Source organism: Solanum lycopersicum, chromosome 4 (genome assembly GCF_036512215.1).
Source record: "Solanum lycopersicum chromosome 4, SLM_r2.1".
In the NCBI taxonomy this organism is placed as follows: Eukaryota; Viridiplantae; Streptophyta; class Magnoliopsida; order Solanales; family Solanaceae; genus Solanum; species Solanum lycopersicum.
Genome location: NC_090803.1, coordinates 61,491,939 through 61,509,774, shown reverse-complemented (window position 1 = coordinate 61,509,774; position 17,836 = coordinate 61,491,939). Strand labels below are relative to the sequence as shown.

Below are 17,836 nucleotides of genomic sequence, written 5' to 3'. Positions count from 1 at the left end.
TGTTGTTTTTTCAAAATATTGGACAGGTTTATATATAATACTGATAAATATTATAAGAACCAAAGTTACGAAATTCACTTCTTTATATTTTAAATCTTTTAATGAAACTTCTGGCTATGTCATTGCTGATAAGAATGAATTGACAACACTATTACAATAACCATTGCAAGAATAAATATATATTGCACTTCCGTTAACAAAAGACATAAAAGTCACACATTCACATTGTATTTTATTGCACAGCGAATCCACATCTAAGCATGACGCATTTTCACATTCATATCAGAAAAAAGAAATGAAAAACAATTTCATACAAACAAAGAACTGCTTCTACATAAAAGCTAAACCGGAAGTAGAGCTCTTCAGTAAAAAGGCAGATAGAAATTCACACCAAAATTTAAGACAACAAAGATAACCGAAAAAACAAACAAATAGGAAGTAAGTTAGTTTACTATGCAAGCTTATAATTAAGCAAATATATCAAAGCTATCGATATCTCAAACAGTAAAACAGAACCGTTATAACTATGTTACTAACATAGACAACTATAAATGATATTCATAACCGCTTTCGAGATGTGAGTTAAATCATTTTTTCTTCTTTGCCTTTTGCTTAGCTTTCTCTTTCTTTTCCTTGAGTTTCTTTTTCTCCTTTTCTTTCCTTTCTTTCCTTTTTCTCTCTTCTTTTTCCTCCTCCTCTTCTTTCTTTTCTTCTTCTTTCCTTATCTTTTCCTTCTTTTTCTTCTTTCTCTCCTTTAATTCTTCCTTTGTCAATTCTTTTTTCACATTGAAACACATATTTACAAACTTTTAGAATATAAATGACATACTCTCTATTTGATAATTTGGCCTTATATACATACTTAACATGCCTCTTTGTTTTACATATATTGCAGGCCATTCCGGCTAATGTCTACCATTTTGTTTTCTAACTCTTGTAGCTTATAACATCAAATGATGTACCTTTTTCCCTCAAAGGAAAGTTACAACAATAAAGTTAAAGACTCAGTGTCATCTCAAAGACAATTTCACACTATCATTTTTCTGAGTTTTTTCATACAGAATGAACGTATTGTGTATGTATCGATAATTGATACATGGTCAAATACATAGTAGTAGTGAAATTTCAGATGTATTATTTCCCAATACAAAATTTACCAAAGATGTTGGACAATATTTCTTCAGAGATGTCTTCTCCACTTATTTGTCCAAGGGCCAAAGCAGCTTCTCTAAGGTCTATTGTCCAGAAATCAAAGGGCATATCTTCCTCAATTGACGATTTCAACCTCATGAAAGCCTCCTTTGTTCGAATAAGCTGCTCACATTGTCTCTGGAAACCAGAAAAAGCTGCCGTTTAGTGAAGAATTGTGTTTCTTACTATAATGCCATGAAATTATAGATGGACGGACTATAAATAAGGAATGAATACCTTAAAAAAGTCGACTTCATAGAGAACAACATAAAAAGCACAGTCCTTTTAGTGAAGAGTAGGAGACATTAGTGTAGTCGTGTAGGTCTAGAGTGATTCAAGTTTGAGGTAGTAACAAAGCTTTTCTTAGCAGTCCAATTCGGTAGGACATTTGACAATATGTTAAATGGCAAATGCCGCTATGCCTAAAGGACACACCAACACCTAATGTTGAAGATCTCAGTATGAGAAGATCTAGAACTAACACGATTTTCCTGTCTAAACAGTTCTTACCATCCTTAATGCAAGGAATAGATTTCATCATTCATGCATAAAAAGAAACGAGGAGAAAGATATGCAAATAAGAAAGATCATCTGTAATGACAGATGAATTCAGATAGAAGGTTGAGGAAAATTAAGTCGCAAGCAGTTTGATACCATCACAAGGATTCAACTGAAATAACAGACAATATTTGTAACCTTGTTTTTAATAAAGATACAGATAGATTTTTCAATTGCTAACTCTCATTTTACCACTCATTTATCCTCTCGTTACCTTTTTCCTTTTTAGGTAAAAAGCTAGACACTAGAGTATTACTTAAGGAGATAATGAGAACAATTTGTTCATAGTAAGTCTGAAGATTACTTTTACTTCCCCTGATTCCACTCCTGACAGAAGGTTCAAAAATCATATGCCGATTCTCATCAGAGTTATCTAGCATGAAATCAGCATTCTCCTCATTCCTTTACCGTAGAATAAGCCATTTTCTTTTACTTTTTAACCAGCACAAGTCTATGTAACAATGTAAAAACATGGTTCTACATTAAGGACTCTGAGAGAGAAAAAGATGGCAGCAAGCTAACCTGGTTGACTGTCCATCTGCGACCACCGACAGGGATCTTATTGAGACCCATAATTTCTATTATTGCTGCCTCAAGATCTTGAATCCCTTGACCGTTGACAGCACATGTTGGAATGTGCTTGTTGAAGGAGAAGCCACATGTATTAACCCATTCATAAGAGTCGGATGGAGCACAGTCTATTTTGTTGATTACCAGAATCAATGGAGAGCTACATCCTGACGCAGTCTGAAACTACAGAAATAAACTTAATGTCAAATGTTTTCTCCTAATACCAGAAAAGAATAGCAGAGCTGCAGAAACAAAAATCAACTGCAGCTGTCTAACAATAATTGAAAACAAAAGCTAAGTAATTATGGTGACTTTCTTCTACAAGTTCAATGATAAAGGAGAATATATAAATTTTTTCATGAAGAAAGATGGAATTCTCTAGACACAAATCACAAACTTCTTACTTCAAAAAAGCAAATCTTAAATCAATCAGAACAAGTTTTGCAACATAGATTCCGTCAATAGCCTTGGTCTTTCTTACATACATGGGTCCAAGTTGAATACAAATACGTGGAAAGGTGTCTCATTTTCCTAGGCCCTTATTTCAGGTGTGGGGACAGAGCGGAAACTTGTATGTTATTAAGAACTAGCATATAAAGTACAAAGGCCATTCAATATGAGCACTTAACTGTTCTTTCGGTCTTTTCTTTAGATATCAGCTTCAGATGAAGCTAGAAACCCTAATTTTATTCAGCTCTTCTATCTCCCTTCATCTTTGGCAAAGCTCCCTAATAATTTAAAAAGATAGTGAAATCTTCCTTAGTCTCCTCCTCTCAATTCCATTTCTTTTTTAATTTGTTATTCAACAATGTAAGATACTTTTTTATTAAGTTCAGAATAAGACACCTTGCATCTTTCTTATTCCTTGAAGACATCGCATTATAGTACACACTTCTTGCTTAAATTTGAACATAACAGAATACCTCCAGATCATCAAGTTTCAGTATTTCTTATAATAGATTGAAACTTCAAAATGCAATATCCACTTGCAGCGACTCAAACACTGAACTGGGGAACTATCTTTAACTGTACCTACTCCCATTCTCCATGGGCCCTCTTTAGGTGACTCTTAAGTTTAAGAAGGCACTAGTAGTCTCCAGCTTACTGATGATAACTTTGGCTCTTCATTGGTTGCATAATATAGAGCACACTAACTTCCAGCAGATGCAACAAATATCCATACTAGACTTACTTTGACAAACTCAAATTAATGGAAACCAATAATAACAAGACAAAATAAAGCAAGTATATCTTTCTTCAACTTGACGATAACAGATTATAGAAGTTCAGATTAGGAAGAAACAGACCATTTCATATTCAAAGTTACTGATAACGTGAATGGAATAGCTTATAAACCTGACTCCTTTGGATTCTCTCAAGGAGCTTTGTATCCTCCGGAGTCCACCCCTCTGCTGCACTTATGGTCATTATTACGACATCAGCATTTCTGGCAACAGCTTCAGATCTTTCCACACCTGTGAATGATTTGCTAGGAAAATCAAATAAAATAGAAATTTAACAGCTAGTTCATCTCTAATTTCACTGATGGAATAAAAGGAGACTACGAAACAATATCATTAATTAGAGTTCAAGAAATACAATGCTGAGGTAACATAACAAGGAACCATCATTGGGTGGTGACTACGTTCACCAAGAACTCCAACCGGAGATTAAACAAAAGAAATGTTGATGCAAGATCAATGATAGCTCTGAAAGTGCATACACATTAAACATATGCAATTCTTTGGAGACACAATCATGAGCAAACTCTAAAAATGAAGTAATGTTTCTGATCCAAATATAAGCTAAATGCCACGAGTTAGATGAGAAAACAAATGTAGAAATGACAGAAATACACTTAAATGCATAAGAAGTATTGAGCCATCAGACTCTGTATCAGAAATGATAAATTGTCTTTCAAGGGTAAATCTTCTCAATGAAAAAGGAATTTATTATATAATAATAGTAATAATCTGGTTCATTAAATATTTTATCTGTTCAATGACCAAAATTTCAGCAGCAGGCTCCAGTCAATATTCGAAATGATATAAACTTGGCAAATAAAAAGGTCTTACCAATTTTTTCCACAATATCATCAGTCTCCCTGATTCCTGCAGTATCAAGAAGTGTAACAGGAACACCACGAACAGAAACACTGGCTTCCACAACATCCCGTGTCGTACCAGCAATATTTGTAACTATTGCTCTATCAGTCTGCACGCTAATAGAAGGCACGTGATTAGAAATGAATGCCAGCAAGATAATAGCACGGGAAGCAGACACTTTAGACTAGAGAAATTCTAAAGAATGGGAGTGTGCTTAATATGACTTTATATTTTGAGGAAAATATTTGTCATGAAACACTTTCTATTTATGGTCTTGTTATAAGTAGTAGTAGGGGTTTGAGTAAAGATTAACAATCATGTTTATATGGTCATAGAAGCAAGTGGAACGCAATAAGAGTTGCAATACTGAAAATATCACGCACAGTTAAGGACACAAGTTATTTTATATTATGCGACAATTTAAGGTAGACAATTAAAAATTAGAGGATTGAAATGGTTCATTATTAGTTTTTTTTACTGTCCTACAGTTGCTGGTTTGGGAAAAGTTCCAAATTGTGGCTTGTAGCTAAATTCATCGTGATAACTTGAGTCAAGCATAACCTATTGCTGGCTAGTATACAATTTAGATTCTGAAACTAACGATTCAAATCCATATATACTTTCCATACCAGAAGGAACAATTTGGTCTTTAGAAATAAGCAAAGTGATGAAGTGTTCTTCAATGGATCCCTGGAATGTCTCAACTAGAGCTAAAGGTGCAAGTCACATCCTATGCAAATTATAAGAACTGGGAGCTAGGCATTGCATGGAACTTCTTCGTATATGTTTCTAATTACAGGTGAGATTTCTATTTACTGGTCCACATTTTGTTTCAGATTTAGTTACTGAGTTAAAAGTTTATGCCACTGTCAAGAGAAGCAGTGATAACTATTTAAAAAAACAATAATTACAGGAATCAATGATGAGATGGTAAATAATGGGTATATTGGTGGAACATACTTTGCTCCATGCATTAAGAAGGCTTGATTTCCCAACATTAGGTCGACCAATAATTGCAATCTGCAAGATAGTCATTGAAAATTATGTTGTCTTAATTATTAGTTCAAAGCAGGGAAACATAAAAAAAAAATCCATTTTTGGACAGCCAGCTAAACAGCTAGATGTGCTTTAAGTTACTCTCAAATTCAATGACAAGTTAAGACATGCGTCCTTTGTTCCTTTCTCCTCCTTGCTTTGTTATTTAGTTCTCAGGAAAAAAGTCCACTAGGCTTTTATAAGAACTTGGTCAGTCTTAGTGCAATATAAACCTGTAGTCCTGACTGCAGAAGCTTGTCATAGTTGGCAGTTTCCAGCGCATTATCCAGATCATGCAGCATCCCATATATTTTGTCCATAATAAGATTCAGATCAAGGGGTGGCATCTCGTCATCGAAGTCAAGACGAGCTTCAATTTCAGTTAGCAACTCCATACACTGAGTTCTTAGTGATTTGACCAAAGAAGAAAACCCACCCTGACAAAAGGAACTATCATTCAGCATCATTCCCCAGCACTAGGATAAAAGGCAAACAAAATAAAACTTAGTGCTGAATCTGTGCCCTTGTTAATGTATCAAAGGGTCAACAGTTCTTTTCTTTTTAGAAGGGTCAACAGTTCTTGTAATTAAAAAGTGATTTTATACAGCTGAACACCTCTATTCCTGCCAATGCAGCATCTGCAGCAGCCACTGACTTTGCTGATATTAACTTTTCGACATTCTCAGCTTGAGAAAGATCCAAACGACCATTTAAGAAGGCGCGCAGAGTGAATTCACCTAATAAAAGTGAAACATTAAAAGAGGTGAGCTGGAGAAGAAAGATTCTCACCTATTCTATGGCTGCACAGAAAAAGGAGACAGTTGCTGTGCATTTGCCTAGTAACTAAAGCTTTGACAAGTCAATGCTACGGGACTATAGAATGATGTAGTGATGTACAGACAAATAAATCTTCACAACAGTTTTCGAACTATAGAGATCAATTCTCATCAAAACCGTAACTGCTGCAGGTTATAGACATCAAAACAGTCAATTAAAGAATACAAGGATGAAGCTAACCTGGTTCCGCAAGCTTTGCTCCAGCCTCCAGACACGCCCTCAAAACACGTTGAAGACACACTTCACTTCCATGACACTGAAGCTCTATCACATCTTCTCTAGTGTAAGACTTTGGAGCCAGCATAGGAACCACCAGAACCTAAGCAAGAAAAAGAAAAAGGAATTTAGAGAGAGAGAGATAGAAGAAGAAGAAGAAGAATAAAACTATTGAAACTATTAACAATGACTTCCAACATATTCATTATTTTAGCGTCTCTTTATTTCTTTAAGGTAAAGGCAGAAGCCACTAGAAATGTCCTGAAACAGACTCTCGTTTCCATTCTATAGACACCTTTACCTCACCTTATCTACGGGGTTATAATAGAATTAAATGAAGAACCAATTCCCCACAGGTATGAACTTAATAAGAGCAGATAAAAGTACTAGATATAATAAGAAGACGTCGCAAAGGCTTAATTCAGATATGAAGCAACAACAGCACCAAACTCTTAAAATCATCAATGTAGTGTAATTCACATGTCAAATCTAAAGAATAAATGCACCAACCAGAAGGAAAAATCTAGAGTTTCAAATTATACCTCATCAATCACATTCCCATGAGAGTCGGAAACAAAACCGTACTCTACAACATGACTACTCGGTCTCCACTCCGAAGAACTCCTTTTCTTCTTTTTCACCTTGGGATGAAATACACGACCAACTATAGGCACTGCAGAAGGACCAGATAACCGAATAATTCCAACTGCAGCTGCTGGACCACCCAAAGAAGTGACAATAGCAGCAATGGTGCTAGTATTAACGGCTGGGTCAAGAGCGCTCACTGTACCAGACACTGATAACCTCTCGTCTTGTTTCAGCACCAGAGTACTCTCTGCAATAAAAATAAATAAAAAACATTGAAACTTAAGCATTCAAATCAATTTTTCAGCACCAGAGTAGAATCTATACAATAAAAGAAAAATTGAAACTTAAGCATTAAACCTAATTCTTTTACAACCACATTATTCTCTTCTATAAAAAGATCAAAATATTATCAGTAAAAAACAATTCTTTCAGCTCCATAGTATTCTCTGCAACAGAAAGATTGAAATTTCAGCACCAAAATCCAATTTTTTTTCAGTACCAGAGTACTCTCTGCAATAAAAAGATTGGATCTTTAAAAGTCAAAAACAATTCTTTCAGCACCATAGTATTCTTTGCAACAGAAAAATTGAAACTTCAGCATTAAAACCCAATTCTTGTAGAACCACATAATTCTCTGCAATTAAAAGATTGAATCTTTATCAACAAAAATCAATTTTTTCAATACCACAGCATTTTCTGCAATAACAAGATTAGCATTAAATTCAATTATTTCAGCACAGGAGTAGTATATGCAATAAAAAGATTGAATCTTTATCACTAAAAAACAATTCTTTCAACACTAGATAACTATATTCAATGAATAGATTGAAACATTAGCATTATAAAATGGGTATGCAGGAAGATGAAAGGAGTTACCTTTAGAAATAGCATGATGCTTAGCAGTAGGTTGAGAAGAAGAAGAAGAAGAAAGAGGGAAGAGAGAAGAGAGTGTTGTGTGAATTGGGATTGACAATCTTGGGCAGATAGACAAGGCTATGGATGTGGCTGGTGAACGCAAGTGGGTGAAGAGATGGCGGAGTGCAGGTAGCAAAGCCATTTTTGGGGGCTTTGGTAAACCCCCTTCTGCTTTTTCTTTCTTGATGATAAACCTTTCATTTTCAGTCACATGTTTGGCACGTGACCAAGCAAAAAAACAAAAAAAAAACTAAATAAAGGTGAAGGGTATTTTCGTAAGAAAAAAAAACTTATTTTTAGAAATTATGCAATAAATATAAGTTTGAATAATTAATCTTATCATAACTATCACAGTATAACTTATTCAGCATAACTAATTTCAACATAAATTGTATTCAAACCAAATAATCCTTAAGTAGACAAAATTTTGTTTTGTTCAATAGTATTATTGATCGGGTGTAACTTTAATATGATTCTCATTCATAAAAGAGTCAACACTAATCACTGATTGTCTTTCAGGATGACTCAGTTGGTTAGAGGATGTTTGTCCACACGGATGACCCAAATTAATCACTCCTCAATGCCTTCTAAGTTGAGCATGTTGTTGTTGATCAATTAAAATGCCTTAATTTAAAACCACTCACTCTTTCTTATTAAACCTCAATGTCTCTTTACAAGTCAATACGTATATAAAACACAAGTTATTTATTCCTACTTCCTAGTTCAATTTTTGATCAATTGAAATGGATTGAGCTATAAATGAGCAGGTCAATAACCCATCCAAACTCGGGTGAGTTGACAAAATATATTTTCATAGGCTAATGCACCTCTCAATTTTACAAAGGATTCATACAAGATAATTGATTCATTGATACACACATGTACCTCTTTATAACTTTTTTTTTTTTTGGTGAATGGCATACTTGAATCACATAAATTCCTTGAAAGTTCAACATTGCTTAATTTCAGCAAAACCTTCAATGAGAAGAAAGTTTTGAACTATACAATCCAAAAGATAGCTAACAAATCTTTGGTTTATTCAACCAACAAACAAACATCAGCATTACAACCACAATTGGCTTATTCACTCTACATTTAACAAGTACATGCAAGTTGATTTTTATACTTCCCTCGGCTATATACTGCGCGGACATCCAAGCATAGCTGCATTTACAAGTTACAACTTCAGACTACTTCTGCAGGGGACTTTGCGGAACAGGTCAGGACAGCATCTCCTACAGTGAGAAAGATCTTGTCCTCGCCAATTTGATTCACAAAATCAGATGCATGCAGCTTGTCAATCACTACTCTTCCAGGATTCGACAGAACTAACTGTTCACACACAAATTTTAGTTCAGATACTATGTTAGGGTCCTAATTAGATTATCAGGTTTATAAAAATTACCTGAACTTCTCTCTTATGTAGGCTTCTGTGCAACTCTTCAAAGGCATGGATACCACTAGTGTCAATGTCAGTCACAGCTGGAAAAAAGAAAAACGAGATGAGTGTCATTTGCCTCTATGGTTATCATATTTGGTTTGGGATTTTTAAAGACAAAGGTAAGCATTTTCTCCACTTACGCGACATGTCAACTATCAAGAACTGAATTTTAGGTTGGTTAACTGATTCTAGTTGCTCGTCTTCGTCAGTTAGCCATCTCAATATCCTGGAAAACAAGTTCATTCTCATGAATCAGACACTCTTTTCGCCACTATGAAGCCAGAATTAGTGCATGTTTTCAGTTGACAATTGAATATCATATAAATTCTGATTAGACATAGAAGAAATAATGTCTTACCTCTCTCTCATGTAGTTAGAATTTGAAAAGTAGATAGCAGAATCAACTCTCACTATTAGTACACCGGGAACTTGTGTTGCCTCGGGATATTGTTGAATGTTCCGATATACATTTGTCCTAGGGATCTTGCCAAGAAGAGCTGTTCGTGGCCTTGTGACTTGGAGGAGAATCTTAGCAAATGATATTGAGACCTATATAATAATAAAAACAACGAGATACAATCATTGAACTGTCGCGGCTTTCCCTGATGAATTTGTTAAGCATTGCTGAGAGAAATACTTACAGCAATTATAAGACCAATCTCAACAGAGGCAAAAACCACACCAAAAAATGCTCCCATGCAAGCAACAAAATCAAATTTGTCGATCTTCCAAATCAAAATCGTTGCTTCATAGTCTACCAATCCAATGACAGCAGAGATAATGATGGCAGAGAGTATTGCATTCGGAGTGTACTCAAAAAGAGGGGTTATGAACAACAATGTCAGGACCACAACAATAGACATGACAATGTTGGAAACTGCAGTTTGGCAGCCAGCCATGTAATTTACTGCTGAACGAGAGAAGGAACCTGCAAGAGCGAATTGACCAACTAGTTACAGTATGCCATGAGAAACGAAGTACTCGTAGTATTTGTTTGCCTTAATAATTATAAACCATGAGATAATGATGAAAACACAATAACAGATGAATCAACATTTTTTCTACCTGTTGTCACATAGCATGATGTCATGGAGCCGACGACATTCATTGTCCCAAGCGCCACCATTTCTTTGTTTCCATCCAACTGATAGTCCTTCTTTGCAGCAAATGATCTTCCAATTGCAACAGCTTCCTATGAACGAGAAGATAGAAGTATCACAATTGAGTAAAGAAGCCAAATTTTTTTACCTGTTTCAACATTTAATCAACTAATTTTCTTACCGTCAATGCAATCATTCCAGCTACAATACCAATCCTAAGCCCTTTTAGGAGATAATCACCGGTGAAATAGATCTCCTTGACCGAAGGAGGATTGATTCCTTTCTCAATGTGTCTCACCTAGTAAGGTCATTACAGAATTGCATGAAATATTATTTCATCATGCTCAACGCTGAATGACTACACAAAGAAATAATGCCACGAAGCCACTAAAGTAAGCACTTACAATCTCGACTCCTTGTTTTTCAGCATGGGTTATGTAGACCAAGAAGGTGGAAAGAATGACAGAGATCAGAGGAGCAATTGCAGGTATCCAAAAGAGCTTTTTGTGCTTCTTTCCCTGATTTTCAGAGTCATTTAAGAATCAACAAGAAGCTACCAAGTACTTCAGGTTCAGTGATGGACAAAAAGTTAGAAGTCTTACAGCGTACTTCACGAACAAAAGTAAAGTTAAAAAGATTGCTCCAATGAGAATCGTTGGCCAGTTCCACTGCAAGTTTGTTGATTATACAAAAAGGTGCTATTATTATCATTTCTGAAAGATAAAACCTCTAAGAAAGGAGGCCTAAAAGGACAAGATAACTTACTCCATGCTGGGCTGAACGGCATACAGATTTCATCACCGAAATGATATCAGTTTCCTTGGTAAACTTCTTGATGCCCAGAAAACCTTTAAGTTGCTGGAGGGCAATTGTAATGGCTGCACCGCCCATGAAACCAACAATAGCAGCATGTGATAGGAAGTCTATTAAAAATCCCAATCTGAAAAGGAAGCAAAGCAAATAGTTAAACCAAGCTGTCCGTTAGCATGTCAAATGATATGAAGAAAATCGAAATATAAGGTGTATACTAGAAGCTCTTAAGCTTAGAAATTCTTATATACCTTAGGATTCCAAGAGTAGCTTGGGTAATGCCAGCAAAAAAGGTAGCTGTAAATGCAAGCCTCCGGTATTCAATTGGATTTGTCGTTGGATCGATTTCACTGCTGAGGAGAGACCCTAGCAATAGCGATACAACAGCAACAGGTCCTATTGCTATATCTCTCGAGCTACCCATGAAGGAATAAACCAAAGGTGGAACAAAGCTGGAGTCTGGCAAATGTAACATGTATGATAAAAAGCTCCTTTAATACTATACTAAAATGTACTAACTAGGAAACAGGACACTTACATAACCCATACTGAGGAGCTAAGTTTGCGAGTTTTGCATATCCAATGTCCTATTAAACCAGTTACAATATGGTCAAACTCATCAAAAATAAAAATCCAAACTTCTTCAATTGATTTACACAAGTCATATGCGCATGTTCTATACCTGAGGAATGCAGAGACTTGCAATAGTCAGACCAGCAATAACATCACCTCTGAATTTGGAAACGTTATAGCTTTTACCCCATTCTAGTATGGGAAATACAGCCTGCAAACCAAGGATAAACTTCCGAGACCTTGGCTGATCCTTAAAGGGACGTAGAGGATCATCTGAAAACAATGTTTCCTTTACAGTAGTCTTAAACTCATCAAATAAGTTCTGTTTCGGTGGGAGTCCAACCTTGTGCATATATGGTGGTTGTTGGTGCTCCGAGGATGATAAACTTCGGTAGTCCATTTCTTTTGCGTCTATTGAAGATAGGCCCATCTTAGATTAGAAAGGACTTATTCACCTGTAAGAAAGCAGTAATATAATTTCTAATACATCAGTATTAGGAGAACTACTAAGTCCCAACACAAGCTTATCATTGAGCCAAATCAACAAAATACATTCATAAGTTCACTACAAGCTTATTATTGAGACAAATCAACAAATGCATTTGACGCCACATAAAGTCTGGATGATCAAATTAATTGGCTTCTACTCAACTACTAAACAAATACTCCAATCTGAGCATTACTCAGATGTACACTCTCTAAAACTTGAGAGCAACTAATAAGAGAAACATGCATGACAGGGGGGGAAAAAATCAAGGCCCTTAAGAAGGATCACTGACTATACACTGTTAGCATGATGGCCATATCATCTATATTAAGATATTCTCGATATGGTAAATATGTGAGAGATATTCTAGATACTACACTTTAGTGTAGAATATTTTTTAGGATTTACATTAAGTGTAGAATATTTTACTTCCTTTCATCTCTTATTTCTCTTGTGTATTTGGATGACTCATTCTTCAGTTCTTCTCATGTTTTCTCTGTTCCAAACTACATGCATATGCAATCAAGCACAATTCCTTATCACTTCGAGATCAGTACACATCTAAACTATGTCAAGGTCCTATATTACCCCTGAACTTTAACACCCTTAAACTTTACGAGGATCCTATTAGCCCTGAACAATTTTGTTAGTCACACAACTATTTTCTACAATTACATTGCAAGTTATTAATAACATGATGAATTTCTTAGCTTAAATTACTCCTTTTTTTCATCTCTACACCCCATTCAACCACCTTTCTCCTTTGCTTAATGAAGGGGAAAAAATGTTCAACTCCAAAACAAGGATACAATAAAATAAAATCACTAAAGTTCACTCTTAACAAGAATAGGATTGTGAATAAAAATATAATCCTAAAACCCAATTTAGTGCAATTAAATTAATAAAACTCAAGTTCTTTTCAATTCAATACTCCATTTCTTTTATACCATTAATAGTGAAATAAGATAAGGTCCCCCACTTTTTTTTTTGGTCACACTCCATGTACAACCAAATATACCTACTACTAAACTAATTAAACAAACAAGAAAATAAAGAAAGTGTAAAATTAAGGTTCTAATTAAATTAATAACATTATTAAAACAATAAAATGTGCACAACCTCTCTACTCTACCGACGAGGTAGGGGTAAGATATATGCCTACAATTTAATCGTAGTTAAAAAGTAAAATACACAAGAAATTAAAACGATTTAACATATAATATATATATAAATAATTTTAATTAAATATAAACAGTATAGTTTTAAAATTCGAACGAACCCCTCCAGATCCCTAGACCCCACCAAATGGCAAAAGATATGAAGAAAAGGACAGATATATAAAGAGAGGAACACTAAAGATAAGTAAGTAACTACCTTAGCCATTTTATTCACACTTTTGATGGTCCTGGTACTTCTTCTGGGCATCAAATAATAATTCCAAGAAAACAGAAAAAAAAAAAGTACACTTTTGAAAAAAAATAAAATAAAAATGAAATTGACCTTTGAGATCAAGAATCCTAATAAAGTAACAATCTCAAATCATGTCTAGGTTCAATGTATGAAAATATTCAATCTTTTGTTTGGTTGATTAACAAGAAGAAGATGAATGCATGTGTAGGGGGAAAAGGGCTTTTGAGTGTTGTAAACAAGAATTTTTTTTCTTTTTTAGGGTAATGAAATGAGAAAATGAATTTGTTGTTTGATGACAAATATAAGGAGGAAGTAGTAATAAAGAGTATGTTGTAACAACTATATTTGTTGGAGGTTAGTGGTATTAATTTTCCTAAAGTGTAGGTCCTGAATCTTTACACTTTTACTGTCCATATTCATTAACTTCACAAAATTGACCAAATTCCCATATTTTAATCACAAGTTTATTGGATTTTGACCTTTGAGCACACTAACTTCCAAGGCCCAAAACAATGGAGACAAAAAACTATTATTCTCTCCGTTCCATTTTTATGTGACATATTTTGACTTGACACGGTACTTAAAAAAAACTTGTGGTCTAAAACAATGATTAGACATTTATGTGGTTGAAAATGATTTCTTTAAGTAAAAAAGAGAAATTTTAAAGTTAAAACTATTTCTAATTATTGTAATATTAGATATACTCTAATTTGCATGAACATTGAATATCTTATTAAATTTTGATGCATCCTGATCTGTCTAGATACATGTATCGTGAATACATAGAGTTAAATTTAGGGGTACTTTGTGCAAGATACATTATATTCAAGTGAAATCGCATATACATTGAGATACATGCAAATTTTATTATCCTTGTTCACCACTCTCCCATGTATATGGGATACATATGAATCTCACTAGGCCTCCCTCCCTAATCTCGTTCAACTCTCTCTTTATTTTTGTGTAATGGTAGCAAAAATAAATGTATCTATCTGTAAGATACGTAGGAAACTCTTAATTAGAGGTAACATACGCAGAAAACTCTTAATTAGTGGTAAGATACGTCATATTTTAAAAGTACAAGTAATAATAATATATATATAGTAGTGAAATATGCCTAATTATGTAGTTTTTTCGGAATATATTGCTTATTCTATCCAATTTTATGCGACACATTTTGACTTGACATGATATTTATGATTTTTTTTTTAAAAAAAATTGTGGCCTAAACAATTCTTAGAAATCTGTGTGGTTGAAAATCATTTCGTTAGGAATAAAAATGGAATTTTAAGTTAAACTATTTCTAATTATAGTTAGTCGACACTCTTTTTAAAATGGACTAAATAAAAAGATGCAACATAAAATGGGATTGAAAAAAATATTTAGATATACACCACTACCAATACTATGAGTAGTAATTATATCTATACTTTCTAATAATTACATATATTACTACTATTTAATAATTTATACCATATATTAAAAAAATATATTTAGATACACGTATCTCTAAATAATAGCCTAAATTAGTTAAACCATCCAAAATTCACGCTTTAATATCAACCTCCTATGCCACGTCCTCCACCATCATTTTTTTTTTGTATGATACACATTAATACATATCTTGATAAAAAAAAATTATAATAACAATTAAACATACAATTACAGGTAAGGCTCATTGTCATTCTTTTGTTTTTTAACTTTCATATATGTTGCTTATCTAATTTATGGAAATATAAGATTATGCGCATTATGATCTACCTAAATTTTTAGTTTATTTTAATTTAATCCAAATAAATCTATACAAGTTATTTATGTATTTATTCTATTTTAACTTTAATCTATTTTAACTCTCTCAATTTCAGTCTAACATACCCATTTGATACTCCTAGAAACAACAATTTTCCAACTTTGATTAACGGACAATAAGATTTATATTTTGGGGATTGAACTATATTCTAATTTGTTCCATCCTCTCATGTTTTTTTTTCTTTCTTTATTAGTATGTGGGGCATGTCTAATTTGATTTGATATGGCAATATGTCCTAAAAATATAATTGAACATCAAAAAGTAACATTATAGTAGCAGAATAATGTTATATTAAATAATTATTTTTAAAAATGATATAACTTAAATGGCAGGATAAAAAACTGATTACCTCGTAGTTTTTCCCCCATAAAATTTTGGATTCAAAAAGGTGTGTGACAACGTGGAATTTCTTCATTTTTGTTAGAAAATATTGTTTTAAATATTTTTTATTTTATTTTATTTTTTAAAAAAAATAAGAACTTTAAGTTTAATTTGTCCACAAATCATGAGTTATGGACAAAGTGTAATTTCAGAATGGGCTAAAATTTGGCCCATTAAAGTGCTAAATGCACATAGTATTGATCGGAAAGAACACTTGTAATAAGTAGAGCCATAAATCAAAGTATAATTTATCTAAATTTCATAGTATAAAACTTTAAATTATATTTCATTCTTATTCTTTTCTATTTTACAAAAATTTCTTAAAATTTCAATTATTTGAATGCATAAATTTCATCTTGATACATTATATATGATACATTATAAATTTGTCTGTTGCACTTAATAAAGCATATTAATGTAAAACTGATTTTTTTCCTCATAAATCACGCATAACTGATTTTCTTTTCCCACAAATCAGCAAAATTGATTGATATCAATCCATTCCAAATCTAGAACAACTTCACAAAATTCAAAAATCAAATTTTATCTTCTCCATGAATTGAAAATCTTGAATATGAACAAATTCACCATTGTAGATTATTGGACAAAATGATTCACAATTTCGAATCGTCAATCCGAGATCGTAAAGTATAAGAAATCGTCAAGAAATATGAAAATCAATATAGCAGACAAAACTGATTGGACAAATAATTTTTTTTGTGAATCTCAAAATTGCCATTGCGGATGAGGTAAAATATTTCTCCATCAATTTTTTCTTCCCAGTTGTTAGGTTGTCTTTTTTCTTTTTTAAAAAATAGCTTTTTCATCTAATTTTTTTTATACATATGAATTATGCTCCTTTTTTTTTTTAGTATGGTACCTTGTATATTTGATTCTGATGACGAAAAGTTTCATGGAAATAGATCTAATCAATGAAATGATATGTTAATCATGAAAAATTTGAGATCGAAGAAGTCAAAAAAGAGGATGCATACTCGAGCTTGAAATATACTATTGAGAAATATTGCTCAAAAAAGAAGGAAAAATTTGATCCGTCCTAAAACAATCTTCACTATCAAAAAATGCAGATCTACAATGTATCTCGTTTATTTTGATTCTTAAATTAGGTCTTTGTTAGTGTTATTAATGATTCGATGAATCACTACTATAACACTTCGTTTTATGCAATGTATCATCTCCTAATCTTTCGGCCTAATCTACCCAAGGTAAATGAGTTTTCATCTATTTCTGTGATCTTTCGATTGATCAAGCTTCCATTAATTTGTTGTTGATTCAATTGTATGATACATTACGAAAAATTAGTGTTATCATATTGGTGTATCATCATTCAATTTATTTTTTTGATACATAAAATCCTAAGATTGTTTATTCAGTAGTTACTACTTATGTAAATAATGATACATTAGTAGTAAACAACGGACGTGTACTGTAATTTTGTATGTATGAATTATGATGTGGTCATTATTATTTATTTGAACGTGAATTTTATAAAAATTTATCATCTTAAAAGATTGTATATGATCAAACTACAATAATATAACAATTCATTCAGCAATATGAACTTTTTACTTGATACATTCATAAGAATTATTCAAAAAAATTAAAAAACAAAATTAGAATCGAGTTGTAACCATCAAATTTACGTTGATGACACATAATTTAGACTACAAAGTATCTTCACTATTTGTTTGATACATAGTTATAAAAAAAAATGTATTTGATATCCATTTAAGGTATATAAGTTAAATATCATGTTTAACTATTTTAAAATATGACACAATGTTTTAT

At 33.0% G+C, this 17,836-nt stretch overlaps 2 protein-coding genes and 1 long non-coding RNA gene across 6 annotated transcripts; 1 reads left to right on the top strand and 2 right to left on the bottom strand.

Annotated features, from left to right (window-relative positions):
• Positions 1–1,010: 1,010 nt before the first annotated feature.
• Positions 1,011–8,776, bottom strand: LOC101246529 (uncharacterized). Of its 3 annotated transcripts, none has more exons than XM_004237835.5 (10): positions 7,977–8,776; positions 7,055–7,347; positions 6,477–6,615; positions 6,075–6,196; positions 5,693–5,896; positions 5,385–5,444; positions 4,395–4,533; positions 3,676–3,794; positions 2,272–2,502; positions 1,011–1,329 (listed from the first exon to the last, which is right to left on the bottom strand). In XM_004237835.5, the coding sequence occupies exons 1-10, from the start codon at positions 8,155–8,157 to the stop codon at positions 1,135–1,137; spliced, it is 1,683 nt and encodes a 560-aa protein (XP_004237883.1). In that variant the 5' UTR covers positions 8,158–8,776; the 3' UTR covers positions 1,011–1,134. The 3 variants fall into 3 exon arrangements, with proteins under 3 accessions (XP_004237883.1, XP_010320153.1, XP_069153426.1); XM_010321851.4 differs by having other exon boundaries at positions 2,272–2,496; XM_069297325.1 differs by lacking the exon at positions 1,011–1,329 and having other exon boundaries at positions 2,365–2,502; positions 3,627–3,794.
• Positions 8,777–8,858: 82 nt separating this feature from the next.
• Positions 8,859–14,257, bottom strand: LOC101246241 (sulfate transporter 1.3). 2 transcript variants are annotated; one of them, XM_004237834.5, is made up of 14 exons: positions 13,801–14,257; positions 12,049–12,394; positions 11,905–11,953; positions 11,618–11,825; positions 11,322–11,496; positions 11,159–11,224; positions 10,961–11,074; positions 10,738–10,854; positions 10,522–10,648; positions 10,098–10,384; positions 9,815–10,005; positions 9,597–9,682; positions 9,421–9,497; positions 8,859–9,347 (listed from the first exon to the last, which is right to left on the bottom strand). In XM_004237834.5, exons 2-14 carry the CDS (start codon positions 12,367–12,369, stop codon positions 9,201–9,203), a joined length of 1,965 nt encoding a protein of 654 aa, XP_004237882.1. In that variant the 5' UTR covers positions 12,370–12,394; positions 13,801–14,257; the 3' UTR covers positions 8,859–9,200. The 2 variants fall into 2 exon arrangements, with proteins under 2 accessions (XP_004237882.1, XP_069153425.1); XM_069297324.1 differs by lacking the exon at positions 13,801–14,257 and adding an exon at positions 12,856–13,342 and having other exon boundaries at positions 8,953–9,347.
• A 2,223-nt stretch (positions 14,258–16,480) lies between these two features.
• LOC109120114 (uncharacterized) lies at positions 16,481–17,272 on the top strand. The gene is made up of 2 exons (XR_002027567.1): positions 16,481–16,776; positions 16,951–17,272. It is a non-coding gene; the product is annotated as an uncharacterized lncRNA (long non-coding RNA).
• Positions 17,273–17,836: the final 564 nt, after the last annotated feature.